General features: G+C 38.1%; 1 protein-coding gene across 1 annotated transcript in view; it reads left to right on the forward strand.

Annotated features, from left to right (window-relative positions):
* The first annotated feature begins 857 nt into the window (after positions 1 to 857).
* The window catches only part of Slc10a7 (solute carrier family 10 member 7), a 240798-nt gene continuing 216564 nt past the window's right edge, over positions 858 to 25091 (forward strand). Inside the window, exons 1-4 of the mRNA XM_076864330.2 lie at positions 858 to 1123; positions 7563 to 7645; positions 14903 to 15039; positions 20645 to 20720. Coding sequence (XP_076720445.1) covers positions 1024 to 1123; positions 7563 to 7645; positions 14903 to 15039; positions 20645 to 20720 — 396 coding nt within the window. The 5' untranslated portion in view covers positions 858 to 1023. The remainder of the gene's footprint in view (positions 1124 to 7562; positions 7646 to 14902; positions 15040 to 20644; positions 20721 to 25091) is intronic.

Genomic DNA, 25091 nt, shown 5'->3' on the forward strand with positions numbered 1-25091 from the left:
CAGTTCTGGGGAGAAACCGAACGCCCTCCCTGCCGCTCCCTGGCACTACCCAGCCCCGGCCGCAGGTGCTGGCCGTGGGTGGGAGTGGAGGCGGGTCGGGCGCCCACCCTCAGGCGGCCGATCCGGAGGTCCGTCCCGCCTTGCTCCCGCAGCGGAGGCTGCTGGAAGGAAGGGGTCCGGTGAACCTGGGCGTCCGCTCGCGGCCCGATTGTGAATCCAACCCCGCATCCCAGACCAGGAGCCGCTTTCCCGCGCACACAGCTGAGCGCGTCTGGGTCGGGCAGTTCCAGCCCGGAACCCGGCGAGCTGGAGCGGCCGCCCCTCCCCCGCGCAACGTCAACGCCGGCGTCCGGGAGGCGTCGTAATGTCCCGAAGAAGCGCGCCTCAGAACCCTGCGCCCAGCCAGCGCCGTTCCAACCCAGAAATTCCTGTCCAAATCTTGCACGCCGAACCTTCCCAGTGGCTCATGGCACCGCAGAGGAGAGATTCTCGGTGCGTGCATGCTCTAGGGGCGCGGGCAGCTTTGCCTAAAGGTTTTTTGCAGAAAGACCCTTGATGAGGCTGGGTACCTGTGGCGCAAAAGACAATTTTAGGTCCCCTTCATTCCCTAGCTTTGGCAGGTCTGGGCGGCAGCGCGTCTGTTAAGCCCAGCCGGTGGCCAGTCTTCCTTCCCAATCGCCTGCTATTGTCAGTCTGGGCCAAGTCTCCTCTGCAGATCCTCTTCGCTTGGGACCCCGCGGCCGGAACGGCTAGGGGCGCATGTGCGCGCCTATTAGGAGGCGCGTGGTAGTGATGGCGGCGCTCAGTGAGACTTTCCTGTCACTGGATACTACTACTCCCAGCCCTCCTCCAAGCCGCCGGAGCAACCCTCTGGTCTTTAGTTTACAAGTGGCAATTTGACTTGCTCTGCTGCATGTCTGGAGGGATCCAGGAAAGTGTGGAGACGCCCCGGGGATTCAGGGACCGCAGCTTGAAAAGAAAAAAAGCCAAACAAATAAACAAAACCCACCCACCCTAACAAACATGAGGCTGCTAGAGAGGATGAGGAAAGAATGGTTCATGGTCGGGATAGTGCTGGCGATCGCCGGAGCCAAGCTGAAGCCGTCCGTGGGCGTGAACGGGGGTAAGTCGCACCTCCGCTGGCGGCGCGGCGGCTCCCGCCTCGGAACCGGCCCGCGAGTCCGGGGAAGGAGGGGCGAGCCGCAGTCGCAAGTGCCTCTCGCCGGAGCCGTGGGCAGCCCGGCGGGTCCCTCGGCCCTCCGCTCGGTCTGTCATTTTCCAACCCTAAAGGGGACTTGTAGTTAGGAGCGAGGCAAAGGCGTTTGAGGGCAGGTTGCCTTTTCTTGGAGCAATCAATGACCAGCCTCACTGTCTAGGAGTGCGGTTACGGAGAGGGAAACTTAACTCCTCTGGCCTTCCAAGTAGCATCCCATCCCAAGGGACTCCAGGCTGCCCTTATAGATAAGAATTCCTTATCTCCCTCTTGGAGTGAACCTCATTCTCTAGTCGGTTTCTGACTCCTCCCCCTCCGCACATTAGGGGAGAAAAAAAAAGTGTGTGTGTGTGTGTGTCGGGGAAATAGTCACACTGCCCCAGCTCAGATTTGGTAGCCCACGTGTTGGAGAGTGAGGATTTGCTGGAGTTGCTGCCACTCCAGAAACTCCCAAGCCGACTGACACGTTGCACTCTTTCATTACAGGACACGACTTCCGTGTGCTGCTGGCACTCAGTAGCTGTACTAAGCAGTCTAACAGATACAGACTGTGTTAAACCATAAGTGATGTGTATTTTGGCAAGGAAACGCAGATGGGCTGAAAACCTACCTAAGTCTGTATACTGGAAGCTTTGTAATGTGGCCTGAGGACACTGGTGGGAACCCTGGAAATATCATTCGCCTTTTAGAACCTCCTCCTTCTACCTTTAGACAATCTCGTCCTTCTTTTCATCAACATTAATTGAATTTCTTCATTTATTTTTGACCTTGTCAATCTTCAAGTTTATTTGTAGGTTTAGTATCTTAAGTCTCACAAGGAAGGCAAATAAGGACAGAAGAGAACACACGATCTTTTTATAGTAGGAAGTGCTCACGAGGATATTTGAAATTGTTTGTACCTCTTTGTGAAAACATGGTGGAAGTGAATGAAATAGTAGTTCCTTCTAAGTTGCTTTTGGAATTGTTATGTGCTTTTTATTTTTTGTTTTTTTACAATGCTGGGGATTGAACTCGGGCCCTTGCACATGCTGGGCAGGTGATCTACCACCTCAGCTCTGGAATCACTTTAAATGGAATGAATTAAACAATGATCTTGGAGATGAAAGCTTTTCTGTTTGTTTAAAATGTTTTTTTTCTTCTATACCTAGTGCAAAATATGTACAGTACATAACTGTGAGAATAAGCCAGTTATTCCTAGTGGTTTCTCCCTCTGAAGATATGGGTTTCTTCTTTGACACAGCCTCTTGGTAAGCTTTTGAGAAATTCTTCTGAAAGCTGGTATTTCAGGTTCTGTCAAAGAAGACCTTCTGTGCCTGGAACTAACCAAGCAGTAAGATTTAGACCATGTTTGTAGCGATCTGCAACATAGACTTCACTAGTTAGAACTTCTGGTGTTAGATCTGTTTGCTCAGTTTTAAGATGAAATCACTGGTGACGTATGATCTTTAAGTTTAAATCTGTGGGGGCTAGGTTTGCAAATTACTTTTACCTTATGTTCCCTAAATGCTGGGCCAGAAGGAAGGTTGTTGAATGGTGAATCAGTTCCCTCCAGCTCCCCTGGCAGTGGCGGATATGAGCTAGATCCTATAATCATGTTTCTTCCCTTGGCCTTTGCTTATTGAAGTTTTGGTACATTATTATATCTTCGAAATATTGTTTCCCATTTCCATTCGTCCTTATGGCATTAATAGAGGATAATTCATTTCTTTGCTTAATTATAAGAGAGTAGAAGTAGAATATTAAGAACTGGAAGGAACATACAAAGTATTTTAAGCCAGCGTGTGGCTTTCTTTCTTTCTTTCCTTTTTTGTTCAAGTGCTGGAGATTAAACCAGGGCCTCGCACATGCTAAACTAATGCTCTACCACTGATGCTCTACCACTGAGCTACATCCCCAGCCCCTACACTCTATTTTTAAGTGTAAGACTTTTAAAGTATTGCACATATGTGTGGTCGGACCTCCCTTAAAAAAAGTCTTTACTGACATCTGGTGAGTTAGTGTGCTAAGAAATTTATAGATTTAGTAATCCTAAAATTAAATAAGTTGAATAACTTTCCAAATGGAAAGAAGTATAGTAGATATTAGCTTAGATAACTTAATTCTTAGTTAACTGTTTTTTGTTTTTTTTTTTTTTTTACTCATTTGCATTTCTTTCTTTTTTTCTTTTTCTTTTTTCTTTTTTTGGTACTGGGGATTGAACACAGAGGTCAGGGGTGCTTTGCCACTGGGCTATATTTCCAGCCCTTTTATTTTTTATTTTAAAACAGGGTCTCACAAACTTGTTGAGGGTCTCAACAAGTTTGCCCAGGTTGGCCTTGAACTTGTGATCCTCTTGCTTGGTTCCTCAGTTGCTGGGGTTATAGGCATGCACACTGTCTCTGGCTTATATTTCATTTTTAAATATATAGGAGGTTAAAAAATGTCTTAGAAGATACAAATATGTAGATCCTGAGATATTGACAACCTGTTCTAATGGGAAACAGGGAAGCCCTGCACTATTATTGCACACCTTAGAGTTTATGGCAGTTCAACACTGTTCTATTCATTCTTGGGAAGAGAAAAGTTGATTTCTTTGGAAGTATAGAGGAAGTTTGTCCTTTCTAATTGTGTATTAAATTATTGCTGTTAATAAGACATTAACCCTAAAAGGGAAGTTGCTTTGTTTTTCCATTAAAAAAACTGGACCTGGGCGCTATGGTGCATGCCTATAATCCCAGCGGCTTGGGAGGCTGAGGCAGGAGGATCATGAATTCAGAGCCAGCCTCAGCAACTTAGTGAGGCCCTAAGCAACTCAGTGAGACATTGTTCCAAAATAAAAAAATAAAAAAAGGGGCTGGGGATATGGCTTAGGGGTTAAGTGCCTCTGGGTCCAATTCCAGTATCAAAACAAAAACAAAAAATAGAACCATGATATAACCTATATTTATCGCCACAAATATCTTAGAATATTTTGGATTATGTTTGAAAATGTAATTTACTTTGCTAATGAGTGACTTTTGTGAAATGGCAATAATTCCTTGCTTTCTTTTTTTTTTCTTTTTTAGTTTTCAGTGGACACAACATCTTTGTTTGTATGTGGTGCTGAGGATCGAACCCAGGCCGCACGCATGCCAGGCGAGTGTGCTACCGCTTGAGCCACATCCCCAGCCCTCCTTGCTTTCTTAAGTATTCCCAAACATTTTTCTTTTTTCTTCCTATTAGAAATTGCCTCATTTTTTCAATTTTTCTTTTGATTGATTGTGTTACCCCAATCCATTTTTGTGGATGAATATTTTTTGAATTTTGTTTAAAAGAAAAGTAAAAACATGGGCTGGGGTTGTGGCTCAGTGATAGAGTGCTTGCCTAGCATGTGTGAGGCACTGGGTTCGATCCTTAGCACCACATAAAAATAAAATAAAAGCATTGTGTGTACCTACAACAAAAAATATAAAATAAATAAATTAAAAAAAAAAGAAAAGTAAAAACATATTTTCAGTTTAGCCATTTAAGATCGGAATCAAGTTATTTTGGTGACTTGGAGAACATAATTATTAGTTCAAGGAAGGGCCAGATATCATTTTTATGTCTCAGCTTCAACTCTTTGCTCTGCAAATATTTACTAAGTTTTTCTTTCTGTTAGGTGACGTCTAGTTCCACATTCCCAACTTGAGCCATTTGTTAGCCTATTGGTCGAGTGATGTCTCAGAAGTAACTTCTCTGAAGTCAAAATTAATTCCTCTTTCTCCTTTACAGGTATATTGTAAGTAGCCCTGGAATAACCTCACCGTGTCCTTTTGTAGATTAGAGTTACTTATATATGCATCTATTATAAAAGACAATATACCTGATCTTTAGTATTTAAAATATTAAAAGTACAGGATTATTTCATTGAATTATACCAATTTAGTTAAATAGTTCTGTGTATTTATGTATATGTGTGTAGAGCGTGGGAAGAATTCTTAAAAAGTGAAATTATGTGGGCTAGAGGTATAGCTTAGTGGTAGAGTGCTTGACTAGCATAAATGAATCACTCGGTTTGAGCCTCAGCTCTGTCAAAACAACAACAACAATAACAAAAAGAAGTAAATTATTATTATTATCCACAAAAGTGGATGCCTGAGCTACAAAGAGACATGTAATCCAGGTAAATACCTCCTGCTGGCTGTGCAGCTGGTCTGTGGTCCCCTAGCTCTCCCCTGCAGCCATATTGCTAAATCTGACCCCTCCTGTATAGAAATTCTGGAGGCATCTCTGAGAACAGAACCACAATTAACAAGAATAAGATCTCAAAAAAGCAGGGCATAGGAGGAAAATAAAAATGACATGAGTTTCAAAAAGCAAGGTATTTAAAATTCCTAGGAACCATCCTCTTCCAAAACAAGCCAGATTCCTCGGCTTTAAAATCTGCTCTTAAATCACCCTCCTCAGCTGTTGAAGTAGTACGTTTGAGTTGCTGAGCAGATTCACAATTATAAAAAAAGTACTTCCTGATAAAAGTTGATGAAAAGCCTTTATTGTCCCCAAACATCATGCTTTTCATACTTGTATTCATCCTTTGGCTCCCCTTTCTCGGATCTCAGCAAAATGGTTTGTATTAATGCCAGGTATATAAAATACTTATTGCAGTGTTTGAGGAGACCTTTGTTTCTTTTATGCATTGTTGTTCTACAAATGCCTAAGACACAGTAGTTGCTCAATAAATATTTGTTGAATGAGTCTATGGTGTTTTTTTTTCTGAGCTTGGTCTTCTCTGTTTTTTGAGCAGTATCTGTGGATATGGCAGAAGGTTTTGGAGTATGGAGGTGCCATAATTTTTGTCTTGTTTTGCTTTAAGGAAAACAAATTAGGCAACAAATGACCTAAGCAACAAATTACCACACACCAGGTGGCTTAAAACAGCAGAAATGTATTCTGTCACAGTTCTGGAAGCCAGAAGTCCAAAGTCAGGGTGTTCCCCATGCTCTGGGGAAGTAGCCTTCCTTGCTGCTTCTGGCTTGCTGTGGTTGCGGCTGTCTTTGGCTTCCTTGCCTTGTGGTGTTATCACTTCAGGCTCTGCCTCAGTCTACACGGGGCCATGTTCCCTGTGTGTGCCTGTATCCATATTTATTAAATATGAGTCACTGGTTTGTGTGTGCGGGGGGAGGGAGGGGAAATATCAGTCATTGGATTTGTAACAATCCCAATCCAATAAGACCTCATATAAATTTGATTATATCTGCAAAGATCCTATTTCCTAATAAGGTCACATTCACAAGTCCTAGATGGATATGACTTTTGGGAAGATACTACCCAATCCAGTACAGAGGGCTTTACAGAATGTCAAATATGAGGTGATCTCAGATTTTAAGATCTTGGTATATCCAGCATATATCAGGGTTTCTCAGCTGGGATATTAATGACATTTTGGACATGACAATTTATCGTTAGAGGGGCTGTTTCACGCCTCCCAGGATGTGTATGTAGCAGGATTCCTGATCTCTTTCCACCAGTTGCCAGTAGCACACCCTGCCTGCTGAGTTATGACAACCAAACACTTTTTAACCATTGCCAGATATCTGTGGGGACAAAATTGCCACTGCTGGAAAACTGCTTGTACCCAGATTTAAAATGGCATTTCCTCAGAATTGCATCTTTTAAAGGATAATTGTTCTGTGGTTAGCACATTAGGTCTTCAAGCTGATTGTGTACAAGTCAATAAATGATACTTAAATATAAGAATGGCCCCTGTTCTCATGGCATTAATATAATTCTAATGATGCCAGTGCAGCTCCAGAGAGAATTTTCTGGAGGGTAAGGACCAGGCCTGTCTGGTTCACTATCATGTCCCCAGGACCTAGCACAAGTAGTTAAGTGTTCTGTGTGCAGTATCTCACATAGGATATGCTCCGTGCATTTTGGTAGAAAGAACACTCTAGACTAGAACTGAAGGCATGTATGGATACATGCTTTTATTTCTGCTAACCAAAATAAATGAAATGACATTCACTATATTAGAGAAAGGAACTTCTTTCATTGGTTCTCTTTTTGAGTTTGGGGTATTTTGATTGTTGTAGCAGCAGTCATGCGTGGTACACATAGGACCTGTATTGAAGGCAGGTGCTTTTCTACTCTCCTGTGAGCTTTTTTATTCTTCCAGTCTGAGGATAATGTGCTGGGCCAGAGAGCCCTGATCCTGGCCTTCTGGAAAATCTTCTCTGGGGTTGGGCTGCATCACAGCAAATGAGCAACTCCGCTGGGCAGGGGTGGGATGGGGTGGGGTGCGGTGCTGATATTTAAAGTAGCATTCACTCTCCTACAACAGAATTTTCTTCCATGCCAAATTTTCTACTGGAAATTCTTTTCTAACAGTAGCTCATTTCTCTCTTTTTAGGACCACTGAAGCCAGAAATAACTGTATCCTACATTGCTGTCGCAACAATATTCTTTAACAGCGGACTGTCATTAAAAACGGAGGTACTGTCACCTATGGGGCACATGAAAAAAGGGTGGAAAATTTAATTTGTACTTAGGTTTTGAAATTGCAGGGTACTTTTGAAGAGCCATTTATAGGTATGGTCTGAAGGCTTCATTGTGACAGAAGATAACTTGGACAATGGCAGAGGACTTGTGTTTTGTTTCTACATATTATAGAAACTTCATAGTTGAGCAGCATGGACTATAAGTATGGCGTTAAATAAATATCTTTTGGCAATTTAGTAAGATCCTGTCTTAGAATTAAAAAATAAATTCATGAGTGAAAAGGGCTGGGGTTGGAGCTCAGTGGTAAAGCACCCCTGGGTTTAATCCCCAGGAATACAAAGAAAAAAGAAACAACATTTATTGCATTCTGTTGAATATCAAGCTAAGTAACCATTATTTAATTTTCTAATTTCACAACTACTTGCTTTTGAATAACTAAATCTTAGCCTCATTTTAAAAATTAAATGCTTATTCAACAAAGCTAATTGAACGAACACATCTATAAAAGTTTACATCCTGGAATACCAAACAGGCGACATTATTCAAAGATGAATAAGAAAGTCCTGTTCTTTTTTGTCATCTATGTGGTCAAGTTGCAAAGGACAGGCTTTTCTGTTTGCTCTTCCTGAGCCACTGCTTCCTGCTGCTTCAGGAATCTGATTCTCTTTCAGAATCTTCAGGAGATAGCCTGGAGAGACCTCTTGTTCTTTTTTTGCCACTTGGAGTTGGGCAGACACAAACTGGATTTCTTCCTGCACACTTATTTTCAGCTTTTCTTGATGAGAGTGATAAAGAATTAGTGGCAGAGGTAGAGGAACCAGGGGCCAGAAGCCTAGGGGCTCTAGCCACCACTTTTCTGTAGGTGCCTAGATCTTTAGTTGGCATCAGGTTCATAGAAGGGGAGACAGGAAAACACTTTCCACCTGAGGGTGTTTTATTGGACAAGCGCCTCATGAACAGCCCTTTTAATGAACACAGTGGTATGAACAATATCCTAGTGAAGAATGCAGTCAAGAAAACAGAAAATAAGAGTACAATAAGGTAGCACATCTCACCTGCTAATTTGGAAAAAATTAAAATATCTGATAATACCAAGAATTAATATATTTTTTCTTTAAAAAAATTTAAGCTGATACATAAAAACATAAAAATTATAAGAATGAGTGTTTTAAACATCTACTTCACATCCTCTTCTGGATGAAAATGACGGGCGCCTGCTGTGCTTGGGCACCTTTGTGCTGTTGAGGTTTAGTTTAGTTTCCATAACTTTTGGGGATCATCTTTTTTTCCCAGGACTCATGCTGTTCAAGTGCTTCTTTGGTTATAACTTTTAAGTAATTTTTATTTTTTAAAATCATAGGTTTTCCTTGCCTATCTATTAAATGTTAATAGTTAAAAGAAATATTGGTATTTTTCATACCAAGTCACAGTCTGTCATCAAGTCACAATCTGTTGTGCTTATTGATAACATTTACTGATCCAGGCTTCACCCAACATGGTATTCTCTTAGAAGTAAAGAAATCGGGGCTGGGGATGTGGCTCAAGTGGTAACGCGCTCGCCTGGCATGCATGGGGCGCTGGGTTCGATCCTCAGCACCACATAAAAATAAAATAAAGATGTTGTGTCCGCCGAAACCTGAAAAATAAATATTAAAAAAATTCTCTCTCTCTCTTCTCTCTCTCTCTTAAAAAAAAAAAAAGAAATCGACACATTTTTACATCTGAGAGAGGAATGAATTGGATTTGTGATTCTCTTTTGATAATCATGAATGAGAAAAAAAAGAGGAGAATATACCCATTTGTTCTTGAAGAAATAACAAAGTTATTCATTCTAACATACTTATTCTTATGCAGTTGGGAAAATCTTACTATAAAAAAGATTTTTTTTGGAAATGTCTTGAAAAGTTAAAATTCTTGTTCAGCATTATTTCTTGTCTTTATTTATTTAGTTTTATTTTTTAAATTTTAAGTCTGTTTGTAGGCTAAATTTAGTTATCTCCTCCTTAGAGCACACTTCAACAACATGGAAAAAACGTGATTTACTAAGTTTGTGCCTCTGTGTCTATTGGCTTGGTATAAATCTTTTTATTGGGGTATTCTTTTTGATTTACATAGGATCAGTGTAGTGTTTACAACTGGTAAATTGTATCTCAAGAGTTCTAAATGTTCTCATTGATAACTCGCTGTTCTGAAAATAACTGGGATAGGTCTTCATAAATATGTCAAATTCAAGATTTTATAAGAACTGTTGATATGAAAGAACCATTATTACAGGGAATAGACCTTTTTTTTTTTGTCAGCACCCCAGTTCAATACTGGTTCTGAAATGTGGAGCACAGTGATACCGGGAGATATTTGCCACTGCTGTGGCTCTGGGCTGATCCGACTTGGAGGTCTTCCTGCTGACCTTGGCTGATGCTTCTTGTGGAGCAGCTGCCTTACCCAAGTCCTCTGTCAGGACCTTGCTATAACTACGTCCCCTGGTGGCTGCTTAATGGCTACATCTGTTACTTAGGCCATGGGAAATCTGGCAAGAGTCTTGATGTCTCTCACTCCTTAGCTTCTTACATCATGCTCTTCTGTAAAGCAGCCAACTTTGTGGGATGCAAGAGTTGAAGAAAGAAGAATGTCACAGCTATCAGCCTCTCTCTGAGGACCAGCTACTGTAAACACCTAGGAAACCTTCAGAGTCATCCAGCTAATTTGGACCTAAGGATGAAATGTCTTGATCTGTGCTTTATCGTGGTATCTAAGTAGCCATCAAAGCCATTTCCTCCTTTTAGGCCCTTTTCAATCCAATACAACATTAAGTAATTTTTCAAAAGCCACTTAATGTGCTAGATTGCATCGCTGTGTAATATTAGACCATTTCTATTTTCTTGGGCAAACAAACAGTTATAAATTAGGAGGTAGCATCTTGTTATTTTCCAGTTAATAATCCTGAATTAATTTCAATTGCTATTATGATTTGTGTGTCTTAGTAGGCCCTAGAAGAGTGTATTTTTGCACACAGAAGACACCCAGTAAATTATTGACTTGAGGTTATTTGGAAGCACTTGTTTGGTTCCACTCAAGTTTGATTTATAAAATTGACCATTTCAATGTCTGTTTTTCATACATTGGTTTAGTGTATCTAAAATTTGTTTTACCAATTTATTAAAATTATAAAGGATACTATGCTAATGCGATACTACATCTTCAATTTCATGACTATTGATTTCTAATTAAAAAAATTTTTTTAGTTGTAATTGGACATGATACCTTTATTTTAATTTATTTTTATGTGGTGCTTTTATGAGGATTGAACCCAGCACCCCGCACATGCTAGGCAAGCGCTATATCGCTGAGCCACAACCCTTGCCCTGATTTATAATTTCTGAAATACCTGTTGAATGGTTTCTGAAATTTTTGTTATATTGAAATAAGGTTCCATTTTAAATTTATTTCATATTTAGCTAACTTCAAACCTACAGTTTCAGAGAATATGTCACAATAGGTTATGGAAGGGCCAATTCATTTAAACAAATACCTTTTAAGTGTCTGTGGCTCCAAGGCACCGTGCTTGGTGCTGGGGATAGAAACAAAGATGAGCAGGAGGCTCAGGTCCTGAAAAGGGGTCCAGAGTAGGGCAGAATACATTTTCTTTATCTTTCTAAACCGATTATGAATTTTTAATCCCTTTAGCTGAAAAATAAATATAGCAAATTTAAACTTTAGGCTCATGCTGCTTGTTTGAAGCCCAGAGCTATGAGGCTGACTCTTGGAAAGGTCAAATAAGGGCTAGAAGGGAAATTGGTATGTAATGAAAATATTTCTGCTTCCCAGTCAGAGCCCTGGTTTTAAGCAGTTCTTGATGCCGTCAGTAAGACTCTGGCATAATCAGTACATTATGTGGAGTACCTCCTTAAGTTTATTTTAATGGAATTTGACCTGTCTTACATGTGAATAAACAAAATGTCATGCAGGGTCTCCTTTTTAATTATTCATGATGGGATTTATTTGAATATATGGCCGTCTATACGTGGGTATGTATGGAATAATACTATTTTGGATTTTATAGGGTTTACTTATTTTTTATTTTCCATTGTTTCCCTTTCTTACCTTTATGATTGTATGAAGAAGATATGGAAAATATTTGACACTGGATTTTTGTGAGAGTATTAAAAATCTTCCTTAGAAACACTTCCTGTCTGTTCTTTCCTGTGCTTCAGAAGCCCCTGGTGGCCCAAAATGGTAGGCCATTATGGCTCATTTTGCTGAGTTCTTTACTGTTCCATTGTTCTTTTACATTTGCAGTTGCTTCTAATTTTATTTGTTAGGAGAGTTAGTACTTTTTAACTATAGTTTTATTACTTTTTACTGATTTAAAAAGTTTCATTGATTTATTGTAAAATGATTAGAAAGTTTAAAAATGACTGCTATTATTATCATGTGTTTTTTAGTCCCTTTTGCCCTACAAATGCTTTATATATATGATATTTTTAAAATAAAGTTTTTGTCTTTAAAAATAAAATTATATGTATGTATGTATATCTGTATACATACTTGTAGACATATATGTAAACATGCACACACATATGACCTTACCTTATTTTTTCCATGTAACACTGAAAAACAATTTTTCATGTAATTTAATAATATTAATTAATTTTTCATCATTTATATATTATATCTGAAAATAAAGTAACTTACATTTTGTTTTCTTTGAGAAGTATATGATTTATTTACATAGTTAGGATGAGAAGTCTTCTTTTTACCTTTTCACCACATATCTGGTTCTTTTATCTGGGGACAACCAATTTTTATAGTTTGTATGTATTTTTCCAGAGATAGGCTATGCAAAGCATAAACATGTGTATCCCACCCCCGTACAAGTTGTATTATTTATGTTGTTTGGTACCTTACCTTATTTTACTAAAAAAAGAAAAAAAATACCTTGTAGATTGTTTTACATTAACACATCAAAAATACTATTTCTTTTTATATGCCAAATAGTGTACTATTGTGTGGATGCACTATGATATATTTTACTTTTTACTTTTCTTCTATTGATGGACACTTAAGTATTTTTACAAAGTTTTGCTATTACAGATGTGTTGTGAAGATTAGCCTAAATATATGCCATTTCCCGCATTGGGAATATAAGTGAAGGATAAATTCCTAGAAGTGGAATTTCTGGCTCAAATAATATACACATTTTAAGTTGTGATGTATAGTTTAGATAATAATATCTACCTAATGGGGTTGCTGTGAGGATTAAATAAAATAACATGTAAAGCCACGAGCTCAGATCATCATGGCATATGGTTATTATTAATAGAATAGTCCTATGTGCTCAGCAAGTATTTCATGAATGAAGGAATGAGTTGCCAGAATGTTCTCCATAGGCTGTGCCAGTTTACACTCCTGTTGTGGACTAGGGTAACATTTCATACTCTGACATCCTCACCAACCGTTTTAATAGCTCATAACACTGTGGTTATACTTGATCTATTTAATTTTTCTCCCATTTTTGGACTTAATTATTTAAGTTGTTTTTAGATTTTGGTCTAAAAGATAGCTGTGATGATAACTCTGTGCATAGCTATTCATTGCTACTTTTTATATTTGTGGAGTAAGTGCCTAGACATGAAGTTTTGGGGTCTAAGAATGTGAATTCTATTATGGGTCTTGTTATAAATTCCCAAGTTACTTTCCAGAAAAGTTATGCCAGTTGATATTCCTATCAGAAATAGATGCAAATGCCTCAGTTGTTGCATTCTAGCTAATCATTTTACTGTTTTTTTCCTAAATAAAAAAAGAATATTTATTTGACATTTGTGGTTTCTTTAGGTCTGGTGTTTCCCAGTGACCCTATATTAGACCCAGACTGCCAGAAATTTTTTACATGTCTTCAGAGATGACTTATGATCAAATAGGAACTGCTGTGTGCCTCTACATGGGGAGATAGCAGGAGCTGATGGGACACATCAGAACGTGGCATTAAGTCAGTCAGTCTCCATTGCCCGACTCTTTTTTTTTTTTTTTTTAAGTCTATTTTTTTTTAACATTTATTTTTTAGTTGTAGGTGGACACACAATATCTTTATTTCATTTTTATGTGGTGTGGAGGATCGAACCCAGTGCCTCACCCATGCTAGGCAAGCACTCTGCCACTGAGCCACAACCCCAGCCCCTGACTCTTTATCATACCACGAATGTCTCTGAGTTGAAGATCTCCTCAACATCTTACTTGAACTAGGGCCATAACCAGTGAATTTCTGACATCTTTGAATATATTTTCATGGTTACTTGTTTTCAAGGTGTATACTTTTTCTACTACTTTCTAAATTTGTTTGATTTTAACTGAATAATCCCATAACAAATTCAAATAGGCATATATATTTGAACTCTGGAGATGAACTAATTATTCCTTTTTAGCTGTGAGACTCAATAACAAGTACCTGTTTATGTTTAATGTACATTTTCCTCCCTAGTATGCCAAAATGGATTTGATAACTGATTTTCACTGTGTAGTAGCTATCAACCTAAGTTTCCTCATCAGTAAAATAAGCATAATAATATCTATCTAATGGGGTTGCTGTGAGGATTAAGTGAGATAACATGTAAAGCCACAAGCTCAGATCATGGTCTATGGTTATTATTTAATAAATGTTACAGAACACAGTGATTATACTGTACAGGGAGTCATTTTTAAATTATAGACTATCATTGAAGCAATTGTGTAAGAAATTATTATTTGTAGATCCAGGAACATCTTGACAAATTGAGGCCTTGTAAACCTGGTATAATGAATAGAGATTAATTAATTAAAATGTGATAGGCCTTATCAATTTGATGTGATGAATAGAGGTTAATTATTATACTTAATTAAAATGTGGTAAGTCTGGCAAAGATTTTTTTTTTTGAAAGATTAATTGTAGGTAGGTATGCTTATTTGTTTATGGAGTCAACAATCTGTAAATCTTTAGTAGTGTGATTAGGTTATACTGCCTGGTCCAGAGTTTTACAGATCTGAATTGTTAGGCCATATTGTGTATTTGAAAGATGTTAAAGAATATTTTGGAAATTTTATATAAAAGTACTTGTAACCATCATGAGTGCCTTTTTTTTTTTCTTGAGGTCTGTCTCTTATAGATGTGCTCATGGATAAAACTATGAAACAATTCAGAACTAAATACGAACTTGTGATGCTATCTTTTTCAGAAATAATTTTCTTACCTTTATTTATTTTGTGTCCTTCCTTTTCCAGGAGCTGACCAGTGCTTTGGTACATATAAAACTGCACCTTTTTATTCAGATCTTTACACTTGCATTCTTCCCAGCGGCAATATGGCTTTTTCTTCAGCTTTTATCAATCACATCCATCAATGAATGGCTCTTAAAAGGGTACGTTTAAATCTTTTGAAGGGTGTACTTTTAATGTGGCATGTGCTTTCTTATAAGGAAATAAAAACATTTAACATTAGCATTATTATCCTTTAAAACAACAGTATTTCATCAAAAAGATTCATAAGAAATAGTTTAATAACATCTTAAAATACATCTCCATGCTTAATCTTAAGATACTACGATAAACCAGGCACTGTAGTGCACACCTGTAATCTCAGCAGCTCAGTCTGAGGCAGAAGGATCGCAAGTTCAAGGCCAGCCTCAGCAACTTGGCAAGGCTGTAAGCAACCTACTGAGACCCTGTTTCAAAATAAAAAATAAAAAGGGCTGGGTATATGGCTTCCTAGTGGTTAAGTTCCTTGGGTTCAATCCCTGGTACAAAAAAAAAAAAAAAAAAAAAAAAATTCAACAACACACACAAAAAAACCTTAAAAGACACTAGGATATATGCCTTTTTGTGAGTTTTAAAGAGAAAAAAAAATTGAAGAAACTAGAGGTCATAAGATGTATGTGCATGTGTGTGTAATGTAGGCTGTCCATTGGATGCTTTAACTTTGCATTCTGTATCTTAAAAAATGTATACAGATAATTATGGAATATTTTTTTTTTCAAAATGTACAAGAAGGGAAAAATATGTATATATTTGTGTAAATATTTACTTTTCCATGTGTTTTGTTTTGTTTGATGTAATAGTTGAATTAACAGTAGATTTTATTAGAATTCTTTTCATTAAAAAGTCATATTTGATGAAAATAACAAAGAATTTTTAAAGTGATTTAAAACTAAACCTATTATAGAATCATAGTATGACAGCTAAAATACTGAGCTTAGAGCCTGAAAGTTGGTTTCTGATCCTATCCCTAACATGCCTTTGAGCAAAGTTATTTAATAGTTTTGAACCTCAATTTCCTGGCTTATAAAATGTAATCATACTTTTACTTTCTACTTACAAATGATGTGGGGATATCAATTAAAATCACCTATTTATTCAAGTCACTTCTTTAGCCCTACTATGAGCCAGGAGTTTTTATAGGTAATAGTAGAGAAACAACAGCAAAACTGGCAGCATGCCAGTACATTTTGCGTGTTGGAGAGACTTGGGGTCTGACTGTCCATAAACAAGTAAATAGATGAGCAAGATCAAAAAGAGGTGTGAGAAGAGTTCAAACTGTGATGTGGTTGAAAGCTGTTAGTCAGGCTGGTGATTAATTTGAACTGCAGAATTCTTAGGGCAGAATGTTGTAGACAAGGAAAACAGAATGTGCGAGGCTCTAAGGCAGCAATAAACCCAGTGTGTGTAAGGTCAGTAGAGCAGCCAGGATGGCCAGATCTTGGTGATGTGGAGGAGAGATAACATGGTGTGGAGGTGGGAAGGTCGGCACGAGCTGTGTATGCAGAGGCTTATAAATACCCAATAAAGAATTCTGACTTGATACTAAATGCTACGGGAAGCTATTGCAGGGACTGAAATGAGGGAGAAATGGAGTTCTATTTATATTTGAAAATGATTCTTCTGGCTGCTCTGTGGGAAGTAGGCAGTAGAGGCAGCCGAGAGAAAGATAGGAGATGAGTTTGGACACCAGAGGGGTGAGGCAGTCGTGCAATAGAGAGGTGAGTGCACACAGGGTAGAATTTAACAGAGCTCTCAGAGCCTGTGTTTGGAGAGGCTATAGAGTGAGGACTTCTAGGTTTTAGGTACAAGCCACTGAGTAATTGGCAGTGTCATTTACTTAACTGGGGAGAGACAGGTTAGGAGCAGAGGGAAAGTGAAGAGAGCCACTTTGGCCAGATTGAGTTCTGAGAGAATGAGCATTAAATTTCATCCCAAAGCATAAGAGCTCACATAAGTAAAATGGCAGCATTTTAGAGCAACACCGTATGTGCATCAAGAACCAATTGTAGTTGCTGGGCATGGTGGTGCAGGCCTGTAATCTCAGTGACCCGGGAGGCTGAGATTGGAAGATCGAGAGTTCAAAGCCAACCTCAACAATTTAGGGAAACCCTAAACAACTCATTGAGACCCTATCTCTAAATCAAATACACAAAAAGGACATTAAGGTGGGATGTGGACCAGTGGCTAAGCACCCTTGAGTTCAATCCCCAGTAACACACACACACACATATACACACATCACACACACACACACACACGCGCGCGCGCACAAACACACACAGACAGAACCAATTGTATCTGCCACATGTAGGCCACTCAAAGTATAGGGACATACTAACTCGGTTTCCTTGACTTCAGGGACCTTCCAACCTAGTTGGATACAGAGGATAATGTACATGGTTGTTTATTATAATAAAGATGGGGCTGCCTATGTTTTATCAAATGAATGGTAAAACCAGCTAAAGGATAAATGGTTCAGCAAGGGTTGTATATGCTTTAAAGTAGAAAGTTAAAAAATGAGACATTAGTAAAAGTCAAACATAAAAACATTTCTTCTGGATCGCGTCAGCAAAGGTCTGCACTGAGGAGTTTGGGTTTGAAGCTACAAGTGACGGGGAGCTCTTAAAAGTGCTAAAATGGAAAGACATAGTGCTAAAAGGTGGTCATTCAGGGAGATTTGTCTGATGGCACTGTACTGTGTTTATTATTAGAAGAATAGTGCTTGCAATTCAGTATGCTAAATAAAGCAAGCATATAGTTCTCACTTTGGGAAGTTAGACTTAAAAAAGTAAATCCTTGGTTTAACTTCAAGAAAGCTCTCTCCTAGCTTACTTTTTCCTCTGCCCAGTCAGAGAGTACACACTTAAGATGTTAACTTGAGGGAGTTGCAGACTCAGGATCCTGTTAAATAAAGGTATTCTGAGCACACTTTCCTCACTGTGCAGTGGTGAAGGGTCAGTGGGGAGGTAGAGAGCATTCAGTACATTTGAAAGTTTCTAGAGTCCAGTGAAAAGCATCATAACAAGAATGATGGCAACAGTCATGGAGAAGAATGGAAACTAGGATGTGGGGACTGGTTAATTTATAAGGAGCAAGTGGAGTTGCCTATAACTCTGGAATTTCAAATTAGATCATTAGGTGAAAACTGGTTCCTGTGGTAAAGTCACAGGAAAAAATTGATTTTTTAGAAAATATATAAATTTGTTCTGGAGATCTATTGTACAGCCCAGGGACTATAGTTAATAGTAGTGTATTATGTACTGCCAAATTTTTGGGAGAGATCTTAAGTATTCTCACTGCACAACACACACAAAGATAACTTTGTGAGGTGATACATATGTTAATTAGCTATATTATGGAAATGATTTCACAATGTAGACATATTTTTAAACATTTTATATGTAAATATATTCAGTTTTTATTTGTCAAATTATGCCTCAATAAAGCTGAAAGAAAGGAAATATGTAAATTCAATATTAGATGTGTTTAGTTTGGGGAACAATCTGGCTATAAATTTGGTGGTAGTAGTTAGGGCTAGAAACGTAAATTTAAAAATATTTCTATGGACTAAAAATAAGATTGAAAAGACAGCAGGAAAGCCAGCAAAAAAAAAAAAAAAAAAAAAAAAAGAATAGTTTAAAAGGGGTAAATGAGTAAATGAGAATGATGAAGTAAGCTGGTGACTAAGAAGATAAGAATAAGAGTTGCCTGGAGAAGCAAGAATGTAAGCAGAGCAAATAGGGAAAGAATGTTTGGTTTGGAGATTTGGAGATCACAGGATACTTTCAGATCACTTCTAGACTAGTAGAAGTGGGGAAGAAATCCAATTCCAGAGACATTAAGGGAAAATGCATTGTTGTGGGGTCATGGGGGTAGAGTATTCTTTATAGACCAACAGTGAGTTGCAATGAAAAATGTAGGATTGGATCTTGAGGGGGCAACAGAACTAATTTTGCTGTTAGTTATCTACATTTGTGTATTGAATCTTCTTAAAGGCAGGAATAATATCTTATGCATTCTGTTTTGGATACTCTTACGTAGTACCCTACTCATATATTCCATACATAATTCAATATACAATTCAAAGATTTTTGTTTTTTAAGATAGGGAGAATTCTATTTCTTTGTAAGTTAAAGGGAAGGGACTAGGAAACAGAAAAGATTGAAAAAGTTAGAAAGATTGAAAATGCCCTATAGGACTCACCTAGTATTGGTGATAGGGGAAATAGAAGGTTGAAGGAGTCCTAGATAACTAAATCTTTGACCCTGGATGCCAGAATAAAAGTTTAACTCTAGAGAGCTGGCTTTGGGAGTTTGCGCAAATTATTGAGCTTCTGTCTTAACTTTAGTTTTCATTAAAGTGAGAATAATACTTGAGAGGAATAGATAAGACAATGTGTGTCAAGTGTGTAGAATTGGATCTACTACAAATGGTAAATGCTTTCTATTAGTGAACCTGAAGAAGGGGCAGAGGCTGGGAATTCATAATAGGACAGACTACATTAACCTCACTTAGGAAACAGACCTAAGACCAAGCTGGATGTGATAGCATGTACCTGTAGCCCCAACTATTCAGGGACCTGATGCAGGAGGGTTGCTTGAGCCCAGAAGTTCAACATCAGCCTGGGTAACATAGCAAGAGGCCACTCTAAATATAAAAAACAGTGGGAGGAAAAAAATATATATATATTGAATTGAATGAGTTGGAAATCCCATAAGTTGAGTTTTCCTATGTTTTAATCAAAAGGAACTAAAACATTTTTTCTTATTTCAGAGCTAACATAAATTTACTGCATAAATTTTAGATAACACATTCTTAAAAGAATCAATAAAAGTCATCTATAAGCACACTCATTCAAATCTGTTTTATGTCAGATGCTCTTTGTCCACTATGCCCTGTATGAATTTCCCCCTAGTTAGGGTAGCTCCTTGCTCCTCCTATATCTTTTCCCTAGAAAGGTATATTCTATATGAATTCTGAATATTTTTTTTTTTTAAATTTTTAGTACTTAGATATAGTACTCATTATTTCATTTTCTTGTGCAATTTATTTTGTATCTTTAAGAGAGTAGACTTGTTATTAGGATCTTGTAAGTATAAACATAATTTAATAAAAACCAAATTTAGAATAGATATGAGACTATCACTATAGAATCTAAATTCAACACATATGATTATGTCATGCCTATTTTTATAATGACACTACAACATGAAAATGTCTTTTATAAGGTGAAAGTTTGAGAATTGCTGTTTCATAGAAAGAAATTGAAAATGTAAGTTGTGTTTTATTAAATATTTTTCAACTTCAGATGTAGTTTAGAGCTTTATTTTTACTAAAAGATTTCTACAAAAAGTTTAAGGAGTATTTTTACATTAACTGAAAATAACCTGAGATTATTTATATTTCAATGATTGTACTTACTATAAGTTGGCTGTGTTTTGAATTGCACAATCAGAGCTTAAATAACTACAAAACTAAAATCACCCTCGCTTGTAGAATGTAACGAGAGCTCAGAGGCTGCACGTTTGCTGCATCTTCTAAGTAATGTTGCTTCATATAAAATCGTCTAAACTCACCAGGGAATATGCATCAATAAACATTCTCCTATTTTTATTTGCTCAGCTCTGCTATTTTAGAATAAATACAGTGAAAGCTATTATAATTGGGGGAAAAAAACTATTTACAATTGGATTTTCTTTTATTTTTCAGTTTGCAGACAGTAGGTTGCATGCCTCCCCCTGTGTCTTCTGCAGTGATTTTAACCAAGGCAGTTGGTGGAAATGAGGTGAGTCCTGGGGGCTAACCTGATTTAAACATAAGTGCGTGCTGTGCTTCTATTTTGTTCAAAACTGTGTTTTGAACATAAAGCAGTCATGTTACAGAAAACTCATAACCATGGCAGCTTATGAAAGAATTGGTTGTATTCATATTAAGATGTGCTAAAATTGGTGATGTTGAGTGGAATTTAGGATTTGAGATTGCAAGTAAGAGAGGTGGGTGAACCAGAGATGGGAATTTTTCCACCCCAGTGGGAAATCAGGCGACCAAGGACAGAGAAGTCCAAGGAGGAACGTTCCACACAATACTCACAGACTAAGCTATGGCCATTTCTTAGTTCCTATAAAATTTATAATAAATTAAATTGGTGGGAAAAGGCTCAATTTGTTTAATGGCAAGTGAAAAACAACATAAAAAGGAGAAATTAGGTCAGGTTTCTAAGATGGATTCAAAGAAATCATTCAGCTGCTGAGAGACTGTGGCAAAAGATTCATGCTTGTGTATTGGGGTGGCAGCTGTTCATTTCAGAAGTGATTGGTGGTTCTTCCTTGTTTGAAAGCCCCTATAACTTTATGTTGAGGGATATTTCTTTGTGATGGGTTATTCCTCCTTTCCTACCGATACTCTCACATTTAGAAAAGAACTCCAAGGGCTGGGCACAGTGGCACCTGCCTATAATCCCAGCAGCTTGGGAAGCTGTGGTAGGAGGATTGCAAGTTTGAAGCCAGCCTCAGCGACTTAGTGAGGTCCTGTATTAAAATAGAAAATAAAAGGGATCAGGGATGTAGCTCCATGATAAAGACCTCTGTATTCAATCTCTAATACAAAACAACAACCAAAAAAAAAAAAAAAAAAGAATGCTCTGAGGGAAGATATAATGGGTTTCCACTTCTGTTCATTCTTGGATTCTGTTTCTTAACCAATTTTATTTTATTTACTTTATTCTTTCCAAAAGTAAAGTACATGCTATATTTTATTTTGATAATAGGTTTGTTGAAATATCATTTTTATTCACTAAATTGGCACAAATTAACATATTTTCATGTTTTGACATATACCCCTACAAAACCATCACCACAATTAACATGGTAGACATAACTGTTACCTTCTGTCTTAACTTCATTTTGGGCTGCTGTAACAGAATACCTGAAATACCTGAATACCTGAAACTGGATAATTTATGAAGATTAGATTCTGGATTTGGGAAAGTCCAAGTCCAAGGGGCCTGCATCTGGTGAGGGCTTTCTTGCTACGTCATCCCATATCGGAGGTGGAAGGGCAAAAGAGAACATGATGGAGGGAGAGAGGGATTCATAGTCTCAAGTCCTTTTATAATTGGCTCATCTGTTCTTGAGGGTGGAGTCTTCATGACTTAAAATTCCTCCCATTAGGCCCCCCTCCCAACACTGTTGCATTAGAAATTAAGTTTCTAACACATGATTTTTTGGGGACATACTCATTTATTGTTTTTGTTTTTTGAGAGAGGTCTCACTGTATTGCCCAGGCTGGCCCTGAACTCTTGGGCTCAATGGATCCTTCTGCCTTATCCTCCCAAGTAAGTGGGACTGCAGGTGTGGGCCACCACACCTGACCTGGGGAACATATTCAAACCATAGCACCCTCAAAGTCCTGTGTCCCTTTGAAATTCCTTCCTCCTGCCTTTCTCAGCACCTCTCCTCCCTAGGCGACCCCTGATCTGTTTTCTGTCACTATAGCTTATTTTACAGTTTCTTGTTTTATATAGTGGAATCATACAGTATGTACTTTTCTTTTTTTCATTTACTCAGCATAATTATTTTGAGATAATCTACATTGTGTCTATCAGTAGTTCAGACCTTTTTATTCCTGAGTAGTAGTATTTTGTATGTATGTACCACAAATTGTTCATCCATTCACTTGCAGATGGACATCTGGGCAGTTGCTAGTTTTCAACTATGAATATTCAATATTTAAATGACATATACTTGCATTTTTCATGGGAATACCTAAGAGTGGAATGGTTGGATCATCTTTTGACTAAGGAAGAATTATCTGTATGTAGTTTTTATCTACTATAAACAGCTTCTGAAGTAGACAATTTCCATCCATAATATATAAATACCCTTCTTTTAACGCAAACATATGTTTAACTTTTTAAGAAATTACCAAACTAATTTCCATAGTGCTTATGCCCTTTTATAATTCAACCATAAGTGAATGAGAGTCCCAGTTTCCACATCCTAGTTAGCACTTGATATTGTCAGTCTTTTTGATTTTTTATTCTAAGATGTGTATGGTGTTATCTCATTGTAGTTTTAATGTTATTTGCATTTCCTAGTGACTAATAATGTTAAGCATCTTTTAATGTGTTCATTTGCTGTCTATCCATATGTCTTCTTTGGAAAAATGCCTATTAAATTTTTGGCTCATTTTCTTAAATTGAGTGGTTTATTTGTGTACTGATGAACATTGATAAAGTCCTGATCACATATATGCACTGTAAATATTTTCTTCCAGTCTGTTGCTTGCCTTTTCATATTCTCACCCTTGTTTTTTCAAGTGCAGAGTCGTGGTGAAGGCAGTGAAAGGTGATAGGATTCCGGATGTATTTTAAAGTCATAAGATATGCTGATAAATTGGATGTGGGGTGTGAGACAAAGACACAGATCAAGAATGACTCCAAAGTTTTTGGCTGAACAGCTAAGAATTTGGGGTTGTTGATACAACAAAGAATATGGGGAACATATTTAAACCATATGTGAAAGCAGATTTGGGGACTATTAGCTTAGAAAGGATAGGCTATACTGAGGTCCCTAAGAATGTAAAAATCTTGGTGGCTAGATGTATACATTTGTTTCTTTCTCATGGCACATACCACTTGCGAGTCAGTAGGTTTGCCATCCCTAAGGGAGGCTGGTTGGAGGCACCATCAAGATGGTACACCATCTAGATGGAACAGGGAGCATTTTCAGTTGCCATAAGAGAGGGGCAGACAAAGAGAAAGAAACAGAGAAAGAGATATTAGGGAATTATGAACAGACTTTTCACTGCCCAGGCTGGTAGCGATACATAGAACTTCAATTTGCATTAGATTGGCCAGCAGAAGTCGCATGTCCTTACCATTCTTATGCCCTGGAGAGAACTAGATCTTGGTGAGCACTTTTAATGTCAGCCATACTGATTAAGAGTTTATTTTTGTGATGTGTTAAGATGGTAGTTCAGGGAGTGGTCTAAACTAGAAGTGTAAATTAAGGAATCATCAGTGAATAAATGGTATTTAGAGCTAAAAGTGGCTGAGATTACCCGGCTAGACAGCATAGGTAGAAAAGAGAAGAAGCCAGGCATAGTGGCACATGCCTGTAATCCCAGCAACTTTGGTGGTTGAGGCAAGAGGATCACAAGTTTGAGGCCAGCCTCAGCAACTTGGTGAGACCCTGTAAAGCTCATTGGAAAAGCTCCCCTGGGTTCAATTCCCAGTACCACCCCCTACCTTCTTTAAAAAAGAAAGAGAAAAAGGAAAAAGAAAAGAGAAGAGGTTCAAGGACTGAGCCCTGGGTCCCTCCATCAGGGTCAAGGTAATGAGGAATCATTAGCGAGGCAACAGAGGAAGCATAATTAGTGAAATAGTAGTCAAAACAGGAAAGCAAATCAGGGAATTCTGGTGTCTTGGAAGCCATGTGAAGAAAGTGTAAAGGAGTAGAGTGTAATCAGCTGTGTAAAAATTATGCTGACATATTGCGTTTGTTAAGATGAATTCTGAAAATTAACCCTAGCACTATGATACATGGCATGGAGGTTATTGGAAAATTTGGCCAGAATTATTTTGATGAAGCACTGGGGCAAAGCTTATTTAGAGTGAGCTAAAGGATAAATGGGAAGAGAAGAACTGGAGCCTGTTTTGAGATCATTTGTGATGAAAAGGAAGAGGGAATGGGGCTGTAGTTAAAGGGCAAGGTGGGGATTGAGATTTTTCTATGTGCAGTAATTGTAGCCTGTTCCTATCATTATAAGCATGTTTCAGTAAGGAGAGAATTGATATGAGGGAGAGAGAGACAGAGAGAGTAAGCAATGGAGTGATACATTAGATTAAATGAGAGAATGATATGAGTTTCAGGAGGGGTTTAGACTGTTTATTCATAATAATAGGAGTGAAGGCAGAGTGTGTAGATACAGATGCACTTGGGAGTTTCCTTTTGATGACTTTTCTAAGTGAAGTAGGAAACAAGGCAGCAGCCAACTGTGCTGATGGAGTAGATGGTACTGAAGTTTGAGAAGAGAGGAGAAAGTATGCAGTTGACGTCTAGGTAGAGAGAGAGATTAACTTGAGAGTGGTAGATTGCTAGGCAGCACTGAGGCCCCAGCTGAGAGCCACAGATATTCACCTAAAGTGAAGTCAGCC

Source organism: Callospermophilus lateralis, chromosome 8, assembly GCF_048772815.1.
Source record: "Callospermophilus lateralis isolate mCalLat2 chromosome 8, mCalLat2.hap1, whole genome shotgun sequence".
NCBI lineage: Eukaryota > Metazoa > Chordata > Mammalia > Rodentia > Sciuridae > Callospermophilus > Callospermophilus lateralis.